Raw genomic sequence first — 13,916 nt, 5'->3', positions numbered from 1 at the left:
TCCTCCTCCTCCAGCAGCACTGAGGAGCCCCGGAGAGGCTCGAGCGCACAGCAGCAGCGGCTAAAGCCCGGGTGACGTCACGGCCCGCTGGAATTTAGCTCCGCGCCTTCTGCCGGCAGAGAGGTGAACTGCACTACATGTTCTGGTACATTAATTATTAATGCTTGAGTGACAATCTGTGGTGGAAGAAGTACTCTGTTATTTTGCTTAATAAAACAGTTGCTCATGTACAAAGAAAAATACTTTATTACATGTAAAAGTCCTGAATTAATAATCGCAGCTCAGCAGAAGAAGCTGGTGTACTTAACTATAGTTTTGAGGTACTTGAACTTATATATCAAATTTAAATATTACATACTTTTCAGCATTATAACTATACCAAAGTTAAGAATCAGTAATTATAATCCAATACACTTAAAAATATTCTAAAATGAGCCATTCTGCATGAGTACTTTTACCTGAGGGACTATATTTTAGATTAGAATCAATCCACCAAAAGTCACAATTCACAGTTCAGCACCAAACAAGGAAACAAATCCACAGAAAATGATAATCCATCCGTCCATATACACAGATGGCACGGGCATGCACGCACGTTATGTCACATATTGCATGTCTTAACATATTGCACTATCCTTACACAACATATTGCACATATGCACGCTGCATATTTAGTATATTCTAATGCTAATACTTCTGCTTTTGTACAACTGTTACATACATTATTCTCCTTAGTATTTCTACTTTTACAAAGTAAAAGCTTTGAGTACGTCTTCCACCACTTCTGCACCTAAAGTCAACTCATTATGCAAAATAACTCCACTTATATTGTTTTATTGTGTATGTGTTTATCATTGAATTATTCCTGATTTATACCATATAAAGCAGCATCAATACAGCTGGGTAGCTCCTCTATAACTATATATACTTCATTAAAATGATCTGAGAAGCAACTAGTTACTCAAACTGTGAGAAAAATCTGAATCAGAATCAGAATCGGTGTTTATTGCCAAGTAGGTTTACACATACAAGGAATTTGTTTTGGTGATTTTGGTGCAGAACAATTAACACAGAACTAGAATAAAATTAAGTAAAAGACTTAAATAGAATAAGATAAAAAATAGGAATAAGAATAAAAATATAAAAGCAATACCTATAATACAAATAGTACAAAATATGTATACACAAAATATTTCCCTCTGAAAGCTTTCCCTCTGTAGTTATAGCATAAAATACTCATAAAATTCTTAGTGTTTTCCCGCCACTTGGAAGAATAAATGGTGTCTCAGTATTGTACTAAAACATTCTCAAAAATTAAAAGTATATTCATAAATGGATGCGTCTACATTCGGTGTATAAATATAACTCTTATCTGCTTTTAACGACAGTAATGGCTGCAGTGTTTCATGCACAGTTCTGCATCTTACAGTTTACACTATAGCTTGTGTACATTGTCATTCTAACTAAGCACTGGCTCCACCCTGTGTCCACTCTCACGAACTTCAAGAACTGCAGCTAAATATAGTAAACGTTGAGTTCCACCCTGAAACAATAGGGATCAGTGTCATCCCTGCAGTGTCTATAAATGGATGCTCGTACATGGGTTCATCTCATCTCACATCGATTACTGTAATGCTCTCTTCTCCTCACGCCGACATGTCTGCTTTCAATCGCCTGCAGTCTCACATCACTGCCATGCTTAGATCCCTTCACTGGCTGCCTGCTGCATTTAGAATCTAGTTTAAAGTCACTTACAGATCCCTTCATGGTTAGCCCCCAGAATCTGTGGCTGAACTTGTTCACCCCTAGACAGACAGACAGATAGACAGACAGACAGACAGGTAGGTAGGTAGAGTACTTTATTTATCCCCACGGAGAAATTAGATAAAACATGCTACATTTGCTTTCTGCTCTACGTACAAACCTTAAGACCCACAGTGACAGAGCTTTTCAGGCCATTGCACCTAAACTTTTGAATGCTCTGCCCACATCCTGGCATTTTACTGAATCTGATGATGTCATCAGACAGTAAAAAAACACACCTGTTTAGACAGGTACATCGACTGTCAATGCACTGTGTATTTTACTGTTTATTATGCAACAGTTAGTTCTGACCAAGAAATCTGATTGGATAACGGGCATTCCATGAGTGCTGATATTGAGTACAACATCACTGGGACTTTTCACTCTGTGTATCACTCCGCCTCAGCCAGGCGTTCTGCATACTGTTAATCAGCATTACAGCAGACTGTGTATGTCTACATTAAAGGGATGGTTCGGATTTTTGGACACCAAGTTGTATAAACTACATGCTAGTAGTGCAGTGGAGTCCTGTCGTCGGAGTTCTTAAGTGAGTCTGGCGGAGGTTTTCCAGGGCCCATTGGAGAAGCAGATAGCGCCCTCCAAAGGCACAGAGCCACATTGCATTTTTTCTTACAAGGATGTGATTTCAGTTTGCTCTCATTTTTATTCTTGAAGACAAACGTGACCCATTTAGATCGATGATACTGACAGCGCACTTGAGGAACGACGCAGCTCGTCAAAAGCAGAGATGAGTCGATTCTTAAACAGGAAGTGAACCTTCACTTGTCTGTGTTTCCATGTCTTATTGTCGTTTGCTTTGATGAGAAGATTTTGCAGTTGTGGTCTTGAACTCTAACACCGTGTGGGTTTGAGATGTTCAGATTAAATTGACACTTACTGCAGCTCAAGGAATAACGTGTGAATCTTGATCAAGCTTGCAGTAAGTGCTGAAAAAGAAGAAGCAGTTAATGCGTGGACATTCGCACATAAAGAATGATGGTGGATTAAGCGAATCCCTTTCTGTCTGAATTTAAGGTGTTTCACCCTACAAAAACTTAAAACTTAGTGTCTGAACTATCCCTTTAATCACCTGGTACCTCTGTACCACACAGCAGACTGTTATTTCACTGGTTGATGATGAAATTAAACAGATAAAACCAGCTGGTCTGTGGTGACCTGTAGACAGAGTGGATGTTGAAGTTGTGGAACTAGTTGAGTTGGTGGAGTAAAAAATTATCCGTTGTTGATTGTTATTGTTTACTACTATTTGCCGCACCGGTACATCACTCCCTCTCATGTGGTTTTGCTTTATTGTATCTGAGGTCGAGGTTAAAAACTTTTTACACGCTTTTATTTGTGTGGCTCATATGGCCATCTTATCTTTATATTTGTGTGTGTGATGCACCTTGTGACTTACGTCTGTGAAAGGCGCTTTATCACTACATTTTACTGACTTACTTAGAGGAAAACTTAAACAAATGACAGCCTGACAAACAGAAAGTGAAGAGCCAGAGGTTTACTGAAGTGCAAGTGACAAAAGGCAAAATCATCATAGATTAACTCAATATTTACAAATGATATATTGCACCCTGCCAAAAAAGGAGTAAAATGTACGTTCCTTCAAATAAAAATAAACACTTCTCACATTCTGCTTTTAAGAAAATAGTGCACACTCTCTCCAGAGACCACCTTACCTGTAAAACAGATTTACATAAAAAATAAAAGTGTCCATATTTGTTTTAAATCACAACATTGTAGTGATTGATTCAGGTCTGACAGTATGCTAAAACAACATACAGAATAAGATGCATTGTCACAGTATTTATCATTAGCAAATTCACATCCCACACAGACGAGATAATGGTGCAATGCAGACAGAATATTCATCATTTCACGCTCCTGTGTTTTTCATTTCGATTTCATCATCTCACAGGATGCGGGATCGTTGAATTGGTGCCACAGTCAATATACTCGAAGGTGTCGAGAGACAGCTGCTCCGTGTGAGAGAGATAAGAAATGTTCATTGTTATTCTGTGGAGAGAAAAAGGAGAATTTGTCATGTTTTCATAATGTTGTAAAGCAGCAGCGATCAGTAGTTTTCATATGAAGAATGGATGGTGTGTAAAGTAGTCCCACAGGGTGTTTGAGTGTCTTTTGGCTCCTTGTTTTGTTTTGTTTCCAGCCTGCATTCTCATAAAGAAGACTTTTGCAACCACAAACACATTAAGCTACCTGTGCAGCACACAGACACAAAAAAAGATGGACGACGCGCCTCCATCACCTCTCATTGTACTTATTTGAAGCCAAAATACTCGGGTGGAGCTGTGGTACCGATGTCCCGCCCCTTCCGCTAACCAAAACGCACATTTAACTCAAAGGAGCAGTTTGCCCCTGGAGAAGTCCACTGTCGGTCAAAGCTGCTGTTCTCTGTAATCCATAGAAGCAATAATATTTGAAATTGGCGCCAAAGCTGTGGAGAAAGTTGTCCAAACAGCTCGTGGTTTCGCCCATTCTACATTCCTACAACACCCAGCATGCATTGCGCCCCTCCCTCTGAAAGGAACGGCCCAGCGAGAGATGCTGGAGTGAACTACTTGATACAGGCAACGGCTCAGAGCGGTACAGAATCCAAAATACGACGAGAATATAACGGTGGATCGTCTAAAACATCTTCAGGTCTGCAGTCTACATTTCAAACCTGACGATTGTGAACGAGACAGTACATCGGAGGCGGCGTCCTAGATTGAGGAAGTGTAGTTCAGCGAGCTCCCTGGCCTCGTGATGGCGTGTTTTACTGAGTCTGCAGAGGTTTTCCAGGGCCCATTGGAGAAGCGGATAGCCACATTGCATTTTTTCTTACAAGGATGTGATTTTAGTTTCAGTTTGCTCTCTTTTTATCCTTGAAGACAAGCGTGACCCATTTAGATCGATGATACTGACAGCGCACTTGAGGAACGAAGCAGCTCGTCAAAAGCAGAAATGAAAATTGAAAAGTTGGTTTCAGTGATTGGAACTTTCTGAAGTCGATTCTTAAACAGGAAGTGAACCTTCACGTGTCTGTGTTTCCATGTCTTTTTGTCGTTTGCTTTGATGAGAAGATTTTGCAGTTGTGGTCTTGAACTCTGAATTTAACACCGTGTGGGTTTGAGATGTTCAGATTAAATTGACACTTACTGCAGCTCCAGGAATAACGTGTGAATCTTGATTGAGCTCGACTTGCAGTAAGTGCTGAAAAAGAAGAAGCAGTTAATGAGTGGACATTTGTACATAAAGAACGATGGTGGATTAAGTGAATCCTTTTCTGTCTGAAATTAAGGTGTACTTACTTTAACCCTTGTTCAGTGATAGACAAGTCAACCTTGAATGTGTACTGCAAAGGTTCAAAAACAGGGATAAGAAATTAATGCGTAACAAATATATCAACAAATGTGACTCATCTAATGTGAGACTGACCGCTTTCATTGAGCGGGACGGGATGGAGGTCATGTTAAGGATCTTGGTCTTGCCCACCACGGCGTAAGAAACCACACCCTGGATATCAAACTCCACAATCTGAACCGGGACGAAGTTCTCGTTGGTGATGTTGATGAGATTCTAGGAAATGAAACACACAGCTGGTCAGGTGCAGTCAACTTAACTTCTCTCTCATTAAAAAGCCCCGGGGAACTTTGTCCTTCACATAACGAGAGCAGCTATCTATAGACTGTCACGTGAATGGCTTACATTTAAAATATGGCAGATAATAAATCACACACCAAACTCATTTCTAATATGCTTGTACAGAATAAAACATGGTAGTGTTTTGTGGCTTTTGCCTTTCTTGAATAGGACAGCTGAAGAGAGACAGGAAATGTGTGGGTAGAGTAGAGAGTGGGGGATGACATGCACCAAATGGTCATAGACCGTGAGTCCAACCTGCGGTCACTGCATCAAGGACTATTGCCTCTGTACATGGGGCGCCTGCTCGACCAACTGAGCTAACCCAGCACCCGAGGATTAGTTTCCTTTAGGACTAAGACTACAAACAGTGAGCTGGCATGACCAGAGATTTTTAGCCTTTACGCTAATCTAAGCTAGCAGCCTTCAGGCAGCAACTTCATATTTAATCTCAAGAAATGACAGAGTAAAATTATAATCTCAAAGATTTAAGTTTCCTTCTGTTTGGCGGCACCTTATGGCGATACACGGTAATTGCGGGAGCACACGCCCTACATATCCAGACGTCCACGGTTGGCTCTCTTTGTCACGTAACAGTCGCTTTCCTTTTTAGACTGTTTGCTTCATCTGAGCGTTGAGTTTGTGTCTTTTTCTTTGGATTTTCACTTCTTGTTGAAGTTGTATCTGTAGTCATCCATCTTTTCTTTGTTTGTTCAGCCATAGTAGATTACTGTTTACTCGCAACACTTGCAGAGAGCGGAAAAGCAGCCGCTTAGCTCCGCCTATCCTCTCTGGCAGACCAACCACTGCTGGGTGATGGAAAACGCGTCACTAACTGGGCACCGCTTGAGATTTTTTCCGTGAAAGTCGCCACAGACACCCAGTCTGTAATACTGTGAATGCAAAGGCTTTCATCAGCGGGCCATGGGCTCAATCACCATTGTGTTTCCTGATTCAGTGATAGATAGTGACAGACATTTATCTGAATGAAAATCTTCGAGATCATCTCAGTAAGCTAAGGCGCTAGCTTTGAGTAGCTAGCTTTATGGTTTTAGACGTCTGGTAGTAAAGTCAGGGTGATAAATGGAGCCACCCCTGCAAGATAGTTCAGGCAGGCAACTCGAGCTGCAATGATTTCACACTTTCACACTTCTCCACAAACACCTGACAAACACTTGGTCTATTTAAGCTGCATGTTTCCGGTCTCCCCCTCTCTGCTCTGTCGTTGCCACCGCTGCCCTGCACCAGCACTGCACTCATACTTTCGGCCCCACCACTGGCAGGCTGTGGCTATAACAAACGAGAGTAGACTTTTGCTTTTGCTTGGTTTTAAAAGATATTTCTTGCTGTGGCTTACTTAACTACTTGTTGTTTATTTAAAAGTTATTGATATACATACTATAGACTATAGTTTCTCTTTATAACTTAACATAAACCTCAAAAAATCCCTGCTCATCCTTCTTCTGTCTCAGTGTTTTTGCAGTAACGAGGTGACACAGATTCACATGTAACTTGCTCCGCTCTTAGTGCTGCTGCTGCTACTCACCGTGACCTCCATTTCAACTGAGTCTGGGTGGAAGTAGACCATGACTGACAGCACAGACACGGGCGCCAGGGTGACACTCCGGGGGAACAGGAAGAAGAGGATCAGGCAGGAGAGCAGGAGACATACAACCATGGAGACGCACACGTACAGCTTCCTGACATACAAAAAGAAACGTGCAAAAATATTCATATCACAAGACATGGTGTGAACATTATGGATAACATAATGTGCATGTGAAAGACATTAACATACTCAGACTAATGCAGAATATAAATAAACAGAACAAATATAAGATAACAGAGCTTTTTAGGGTCTATTTTGACATAAAAACTATACAGGCACAAACACACACATACACATGTATCTCTTACGTGCGTCTGGGCTTCAGCCTGACATCATTACATGGTATTACAGCAACTAGCTGGTCTGCATGGCCTGTAAAAAAAAAAGAGAAAGATTAGCTGTGTCCCAATTCAGGGGTTGCATCCTTCAAAGGACATATTTGAAGGCCGATTGCGTCACAAGTGCGCGCCGAAGGCTGTCCCATGTCGAATGCTCCTTCAGATGCGGCTGACAAATGCGTGCTCCTTTTCCCAGGCCGCGAAGGATCCATCGGGTGCATCCTTCGTCGCCCAACGTATCCCAAGATTCATTGCGCGCCAATACGAAGGAGATGGCGGACTCTTAAGCAGCCGAGGAATACACGTTAAATGTAGAAGTTTTTGGTTTCAACTCAATCAAATAGCTAGCGGTCCTTTAAACAAATCATCTCTAAAATAATAGGTTAAGTTTGTGATGCTAGTTATGATAGCTAGTTAGCCTGCTAGCAACCTGTTACTAGGCTACAGGAGTCACATTTGGTGACAAAGTTAAGAGCAGGAACAGCTGCTGACGCAGGAAACAGGAACATCCTCAGTAGACCAGACCGTCTCATTTCAGTTTCAGGATGACTCATCCTCTGTCGCCTGTGTCCGAAGGATTCAGCCTCTGAACTGAGACACAGCTATGGATAAAAGCCCATTAAAATGATGCAACTGTGTTACAGTTACAACATTTGGGGTATTTTGATTTGACTTAGTTCTTTTAGTTGTTAAACGAACAATTAAAGATATTTAAGGATGAGGAGATGTGGGTTTAAGCTAGCTGTATCGGGTTAGGGACTGAATATGCATACACTACAGTCAAAACCATAAAAATGGACAGTTCAGACATTCAAATACATTTGATTTCATGGCAGAGAACCAACCTCTGGGTATCCTCCCGGTGCCGCGACACGTGGGGCAGGCGTCCCCCGATGAGCCCCCATTCATGGAGCCGTACGGAGGGAAGTGCTTTAGCGTCTTCGTCTTCTCCGTCCCATTCATAAGACCAGGCTCCTCTGGGCTTTTGCCTTTATCCCCTAGTGTAACCATGGCGCTTTACTGGAAGAAAAAGTCCACTCTAGAGAAGAAATATAAGACACAAAAATGGCTGGAATCACATCACACGCTTCACCACTGACTCAGAAACAGCATACAGCTTAGTGCAGCAGAAAGGGTTTATAAGGTGAACTGACCACCAACGCTTGCCCACAGCTGCGTCACAAAACTTTAATAGGCCAATAAAAGCTCATACTTGCACTTTATGTCAGAATCAGGGCAGAGTCCACAGTGTGGGAGTGACAGAAAAGAAGCAGCCCTGGTGACATTATTTTATGACTAAACTGCAACTAAGTAAAAACCCTGTGATACTGTAAGTGTCCCACATGGTTGTGTGATGACTCCTGAAGAAAGAGAAGTAATTAACTTTTTGGTTAGTTCAAGGAACCAAAACTATCCGGTTAGGTTAAGGGAAGGTTTCGTTTGGGTCCCATAGATTTCATTTCATGAACTTTGAGTAGACACATTTTTTTTTACAACAATTTCCTGATATTCCTGGTACATCTCACATACTGTAGACACAATCGTTTTCATTTTATAGCACAGGACGAGATCTGTTTAAAAAAAAGTCATGCAATATTTAATTGTCAAAACTGTCAAAACAGCAGTCCAATTGTTTCCAACACAAAAAAGCGATTTTATTTTAGTTCAACTTTAAGAATCAGGATGATGCTTCTCTAAACATAACTGGTATCTGCAGCTACATAAATGTGGACCAAGGGAAAATCATTGTTCAAATATGATATTTATTTTATATTTATCTGTTTTATGTTTAAAAGTTAAAGAGTTTAGAAACAACAGATGTAAAGAAACCTTTAGCATGAGTAAGTCAACATCCTGCTCTAGTAAATTTATTAAAGGGTGAAATGAAAAATGTCATTTTAATCCTTTTAGATCACATCCCCGGTAACATTGTGCATCTATTTGACAATATAGGCCAAAAGAAATACAGAAAATCCATTTCTTCGTATTCTTATATCAAAATCAGATCATTTTATCTTCCTATATAAAAAAAAAATCCTGTGTGCTTATGTAGGCTAGAACCAACCAATTTCAACCAATCAATCTGCAACATTTAGCCGCAGAGCACCAAGAACGCTCGGTCAGTTAGCTAGCTACTGCGCTGTGGAGAACGTCTGTCTGCACCCACTTCTCAACCATCAAATCAAATCCCTCTAATGATATGTCCCGCCTGCACGTCCCGTTTCACTTGGAAATACGTCACGATACGGAAGCTAGATACTCTCGAAATGCCGTTTTAGCTCGACTTTAAGGTGCAGAGCCGTTTCTTGCTAAATGCGGACTATGCGGATGCACAGGGCTTCTGTAGCCACTAGGGGGCCCCCCAAGCTGCAATTCAGCCTCAATAAATAAGGGGAGAATTAAATTACCTGTCTTTATTTGTAACCAGCCAAGCCCCTCATGTGTAGTGAAGCACTTAGATGCTTAAAATTAAATGTAGAATATAAACTAAACTAAACTGTAATGATAGGGAAGCTGTGGCTTGTGTTGTGGGGTAATCAACTTAAAATCATCATGATCCTGTCATGCAATGAGTGACTGCCCACAGCTATGATGGGAAAGACAGCTGCGCGTCAGGTCAGTCAGGATGACTGAGTCAGACGTGCAGTTACACAAGGCTGCTGTTCAGTGAATGTGTTCCCACTATTAGCGGAACCTCCTCCTGGTGCTGTTTAACGCTGTGGCCACATGTTCGCGGTGAGGTTGTGGGTATGGCGACGGGAAGTAGGATGCATGAGTTTGGTTTCCAAAAGTTACCGTCAGGGGGCTGGTCACGCTGATGAAACATACATTTGAACACCGTTAGAAACGGTAGATGACTAGTAACCCAGATGCAGGCCACAAGTCTATTTGTAGTCGCTGAATGAAGTGTGGTAAGAGTATGATGGTTTTTGTTTTGTAAAGAAAGAAAAAAGACTTTACAGTCCCAAATAATATCAAGTATAATTGTTAAATGTTTATAAGTATGAAAACACACTGCATTTATCTGGTAAAATTTCCCGTATTCTTTATTTGAGAATAAATATTGCAGAACAAAAAGTAATCACAATGTCAGTGTTTTCCCAATATGGTGCATCCCTACTACCAGGGGAGGAATATGTCATATCTCCTATGTGAAGCCATTCCTCCATCTTCTTAATTCAGGTATCGTGATGCCATTAGGACAAAACACGGCTGAGTCAGGATATTAAGAAGAAAGTCTTAGATTACTTCCCCAAATATTCTTCATGGCTCAGACCCAGGTTGCTCTCTTCACTCTCAGCTCCAATCAGGGCAGGTTACTCCTCCCAAAACACATCTCTCATTTTCATATTTTGCACAAGGAACGTCTTTAAAAATCATTTTCCCTGCTAAGATGTGTGTAGAGTAAAAGTATATAGAATCATGTTTTGATTTGAGTACCCCTTTTCAATCGTTAATCCTTAAAAACTGTGATATATTTGAGGTCATATCCCCCACCCCATTGTTGAGTTATGTTTCATGTTTAAGAACTTGCATTCAGAATAAGGAAAATGCTGGACGTAGAGGAGCGTCATTGGTTACCTTTTATCATCATTTTCTGTGGGTTTAAACAGCTCGGGTCAACTTGAGATGTTTCATTTGATGTTGAGATAGTTTCTCCTGAATCTGCTTCCCTCTCACAGTGAACTAGATTGATGCATCTCCTCGGATCATCGTAGTTTGACAAAGTAGGGGCTCCCAGACAGCATCTTGCGTAGGGCCCCCACAAAGCAAGAAACGGCCCTGCTAAGGTGCACCATTATTAATCAGAGGATAATACTTTTAACTCCAGTAAATGTATCTTAAAGCTGCAGACTACTAGTTTGACACAAGTATATAAAACGGTTAAAATAACCTCATCTGATCAACTATAGCAAAATGCAGCCTGTACATTGATCCGTAAGTAGCAATCCAACCCTAATATATTCACTAATAAACGCAGGGGCAAACTTTATGCTTCATGATAACTTTCATTTTAACTGTAAGTACATTTTGATGATAATACTTAAGACATTTTCAATGCACAACCTTTATTAACTGGAGTCAAGTGAGCAGTCATTTTAATGACGCAGTATTACAACTCTTGAAACTTCTTTCACGTGTTGTTCGGCGAAACATCATTTTTAAAGTAAGACAGGCTTCCAATCCTCCAGTTTGCACACTCTTACTTACGTTAACGCAAATTTGAGCGTAAATTTGATTTTAAACGGACACTCAATTTCACTCAAAACTAATTCTGAGATCCTATCACAAAGGCTTGAAACCACACATTGGTCAAATAGCCCACAATTAAAAGACTTCCGTGTAGTCTGGTTGTTTACGTTTCAAAATGCTGTGTTCGTGCAATGCTGTACCGTCTTCACACAATGTAAATGTGGGGCAGAGGGATATATCAGTCGTAACGTCAGCTGACAGAAATGAGCACTTACCTGACAACACGACTTGAGTTTAAGCTCCAAAATCTCCCAGTTTGAAGATTAAACTGCGTCACTGCCTTCTTCTTTCTTTATTAAACCTTTGGAGAGCTACACTGCGCACTGCTCTAGTTTCTAAAAAACAAAACCAAGTGGGAGGATCAGGATCACTTCCTTCTTCTTAAGGTGACAGTTCAGTGGCAAAAAGGCAGATCACATGTGCTGCTTCTGATTAACTTTGACTGCTTTATATCGTTTTACAAGACACATTCTAAAACACATTACAGCTAACGGGTTAGGACATTAAGCTATTACACCATGGCCACATCAACTTATTTTATGGCCACAGGGGCAAATAAAATATCAGCCCCCTCTTGGTCCCCTTGCTTTATCTTGTGTCTTCTGTGCATTGTGTACATGACTTTCACTTTCAAACAGTGGTAGAAGAAATGTGTGTGTGTGTACTGTGGTAGAAGAAGTAATAATGCATTGTAGAAATATTCAAAAGAACAAAAGTAAGCATGAAGCCTGATTAAAGTCCCTAAAAACAAAGCTAAATGGGTCATTTTAGGATATACATATAATTATTGATAAATTAACCTTGAAATCACTTTAACGTTCTAACTTTACGACAGGGTAGCATGTGACTATCTGCCCTGGGATCAATAAAGTTATATCTTAATCTATATTAATGCTTAAAATTCTATTAGCCTCAAAGTTGTATTTTAGTTCAGTACTTGAGTAAATGTAGAGAGTTGTTTTTGCAAGAAACCAGCAGAGAATATCCGCACAAGAAAAATTTCAGTGTAATTTTTTACATCATAAAATCAAATTAAGACAAATTATTAGATTCATGTGACAGCCTTTAGAAGCCACAAGAAATGTGACTCTAATCAGGATCAAATGGGAAAAACACTGATGTTGTTATTGCCACAAAGTAAGAAAAAAACATGTTTATATAAGGACACTAATGCTTCCTGCTACCTATTGAAAGTTTATGTGTTTCATTAAAAAATGACTAGTCTAATCATTCACAAAAAGTTAATTGTGTGAATAAAATTAAGGGACAGTTCATAGAATGAGATGAGGTGACTGATGTTTGTGTGTTTACTACAAAGCCATAGTGCCAGCAGTTGGTTAGCTTATCATAAGACTGTAATACAGCTAGCTCCAGTTTTATACAGCTGCCAACATCACTAAACTTTACTAAAGCATTTTATCTCACCAGAGAGCTTCAAAGTGTTTTTTGCTAATTGGTTAAGCCAGGCTTCCTGTCCTTTTCCAGCCTTTATGCTAAACTAGTCTCTCTGACCCTGGCTGCTGGCATCAAGAGGAAGAAGCTAGCATAGTTTTCTCTAAAATTAAAAAATACACTTTGCAATATCACTAAAGTTAGCTTATTAATTAACACATTGTATTACTTTAGAGCGCTCTAGAGCTGTGTATATTTCAACTTTAGACTATCCCAGGCTGTTTCCCAACGTAGCTAACCTGCTGCTAGCAACAGGAGGAAACAACTACCCTGGCTCTCCGAAATTAAAAAAATACACCTGTCAGTATATGTAAAGCTTTATTAACACATTGTATCACATTATAGAGCTTTAGATGTGTGAATTTTTCAACTTTGGTCAGACCCAGGCTAACTGTTTCCCTGTTTCCTGCCTTTTTGTTAAGCAAAGCTAACCTGCTGCTAGCAACAGGAGGAAACAACTAGCCTGGCTCTCTCTGAAATTAAAAAGTACACCTGTCAATTTAGGTAAATCTTACTAATTAACACATTGTATCACATTATAGAGCTTAAGATTGGTGGATTTTTTAACTTTTAATGTTTCCCAGTTTCATGACTTTATGCTAGGTGATGCTACCCAGCTGCTAGCTTTGGCTGCACATTTACAACACAAAGTGAGAGTGGTATCAATCTTCTCCTAAAAGAATACAAATATATTTGCTGACTTATGCAACTTATGCTTTTAACGCATGATAATTATTACATAATTATGTCCTTAAAACAAGATTTTGATTCTCAGTTCCTCAACAAGATACTGAGATTACGTA

The 13,916-nt window shown here is 40.1% G+C and overlaps 1 protein-coding gene across 1 annotated transcript; it reads right to left on the bottom strand.

Annotated features, from left to right (window-relative positions):
- Positions 1 to 3,304: 3,304 nt before the first annotated feature.
- tmem106a (transmembrane protein 106A) lies at positions 3,305 to 11,998 on the bottom strand. Its single transcript, XM_069664717.1, has 8 exons — positions 11,877 to 11,998; positions 8,253 to 8,446; positions 7,378 to 7,441; positions 7,007 to 7,160; positions 5,257 to 5,397; positions 5,130 to 5,173; positions 4,978 to 5,031; positions 3,305 to 3,834 (listed from the first exon to the last, which is right to left on the bottom strand). Exons 2-8 carry the CDS (start codon positions 8,416 to 8,418, stop codon positions 3,726 to 3,728), a joined length of 732 nt encoding a protein of 243 aa, XP_069520818.1. The 5' UTR covers positions 8,419 to 8,446; positions 11,877 to 11,998; the 3' UTR covers positions 3,305 to 3,725.
- Positions 11,999 to 13,916: the final 1,918 nt, after the last annotated feature.

This window comes from Semicossyphus pulcher, unplaced genomic scaffold, assembly GCF_022749685.1.
Source record: "Semicossyphus pulcher isolate SPU_LCO1_2020_fin unplaced genomic scaffold, fSemPul1.0.p SCAF_16, whole genome shotgun sequence".
In the NCBI taxonomy this organism is placed as follows: Eukaryota; Metazoa; Chordata; class Actinopteri; order Labriformes; family Labridae; genus Semicossyphus; species Semicossyphus pulcher.
Note: the sequence above shows the minus strand (reverse complement) of the source record. Positions and strands in the feature narration are given on the sequence as shown.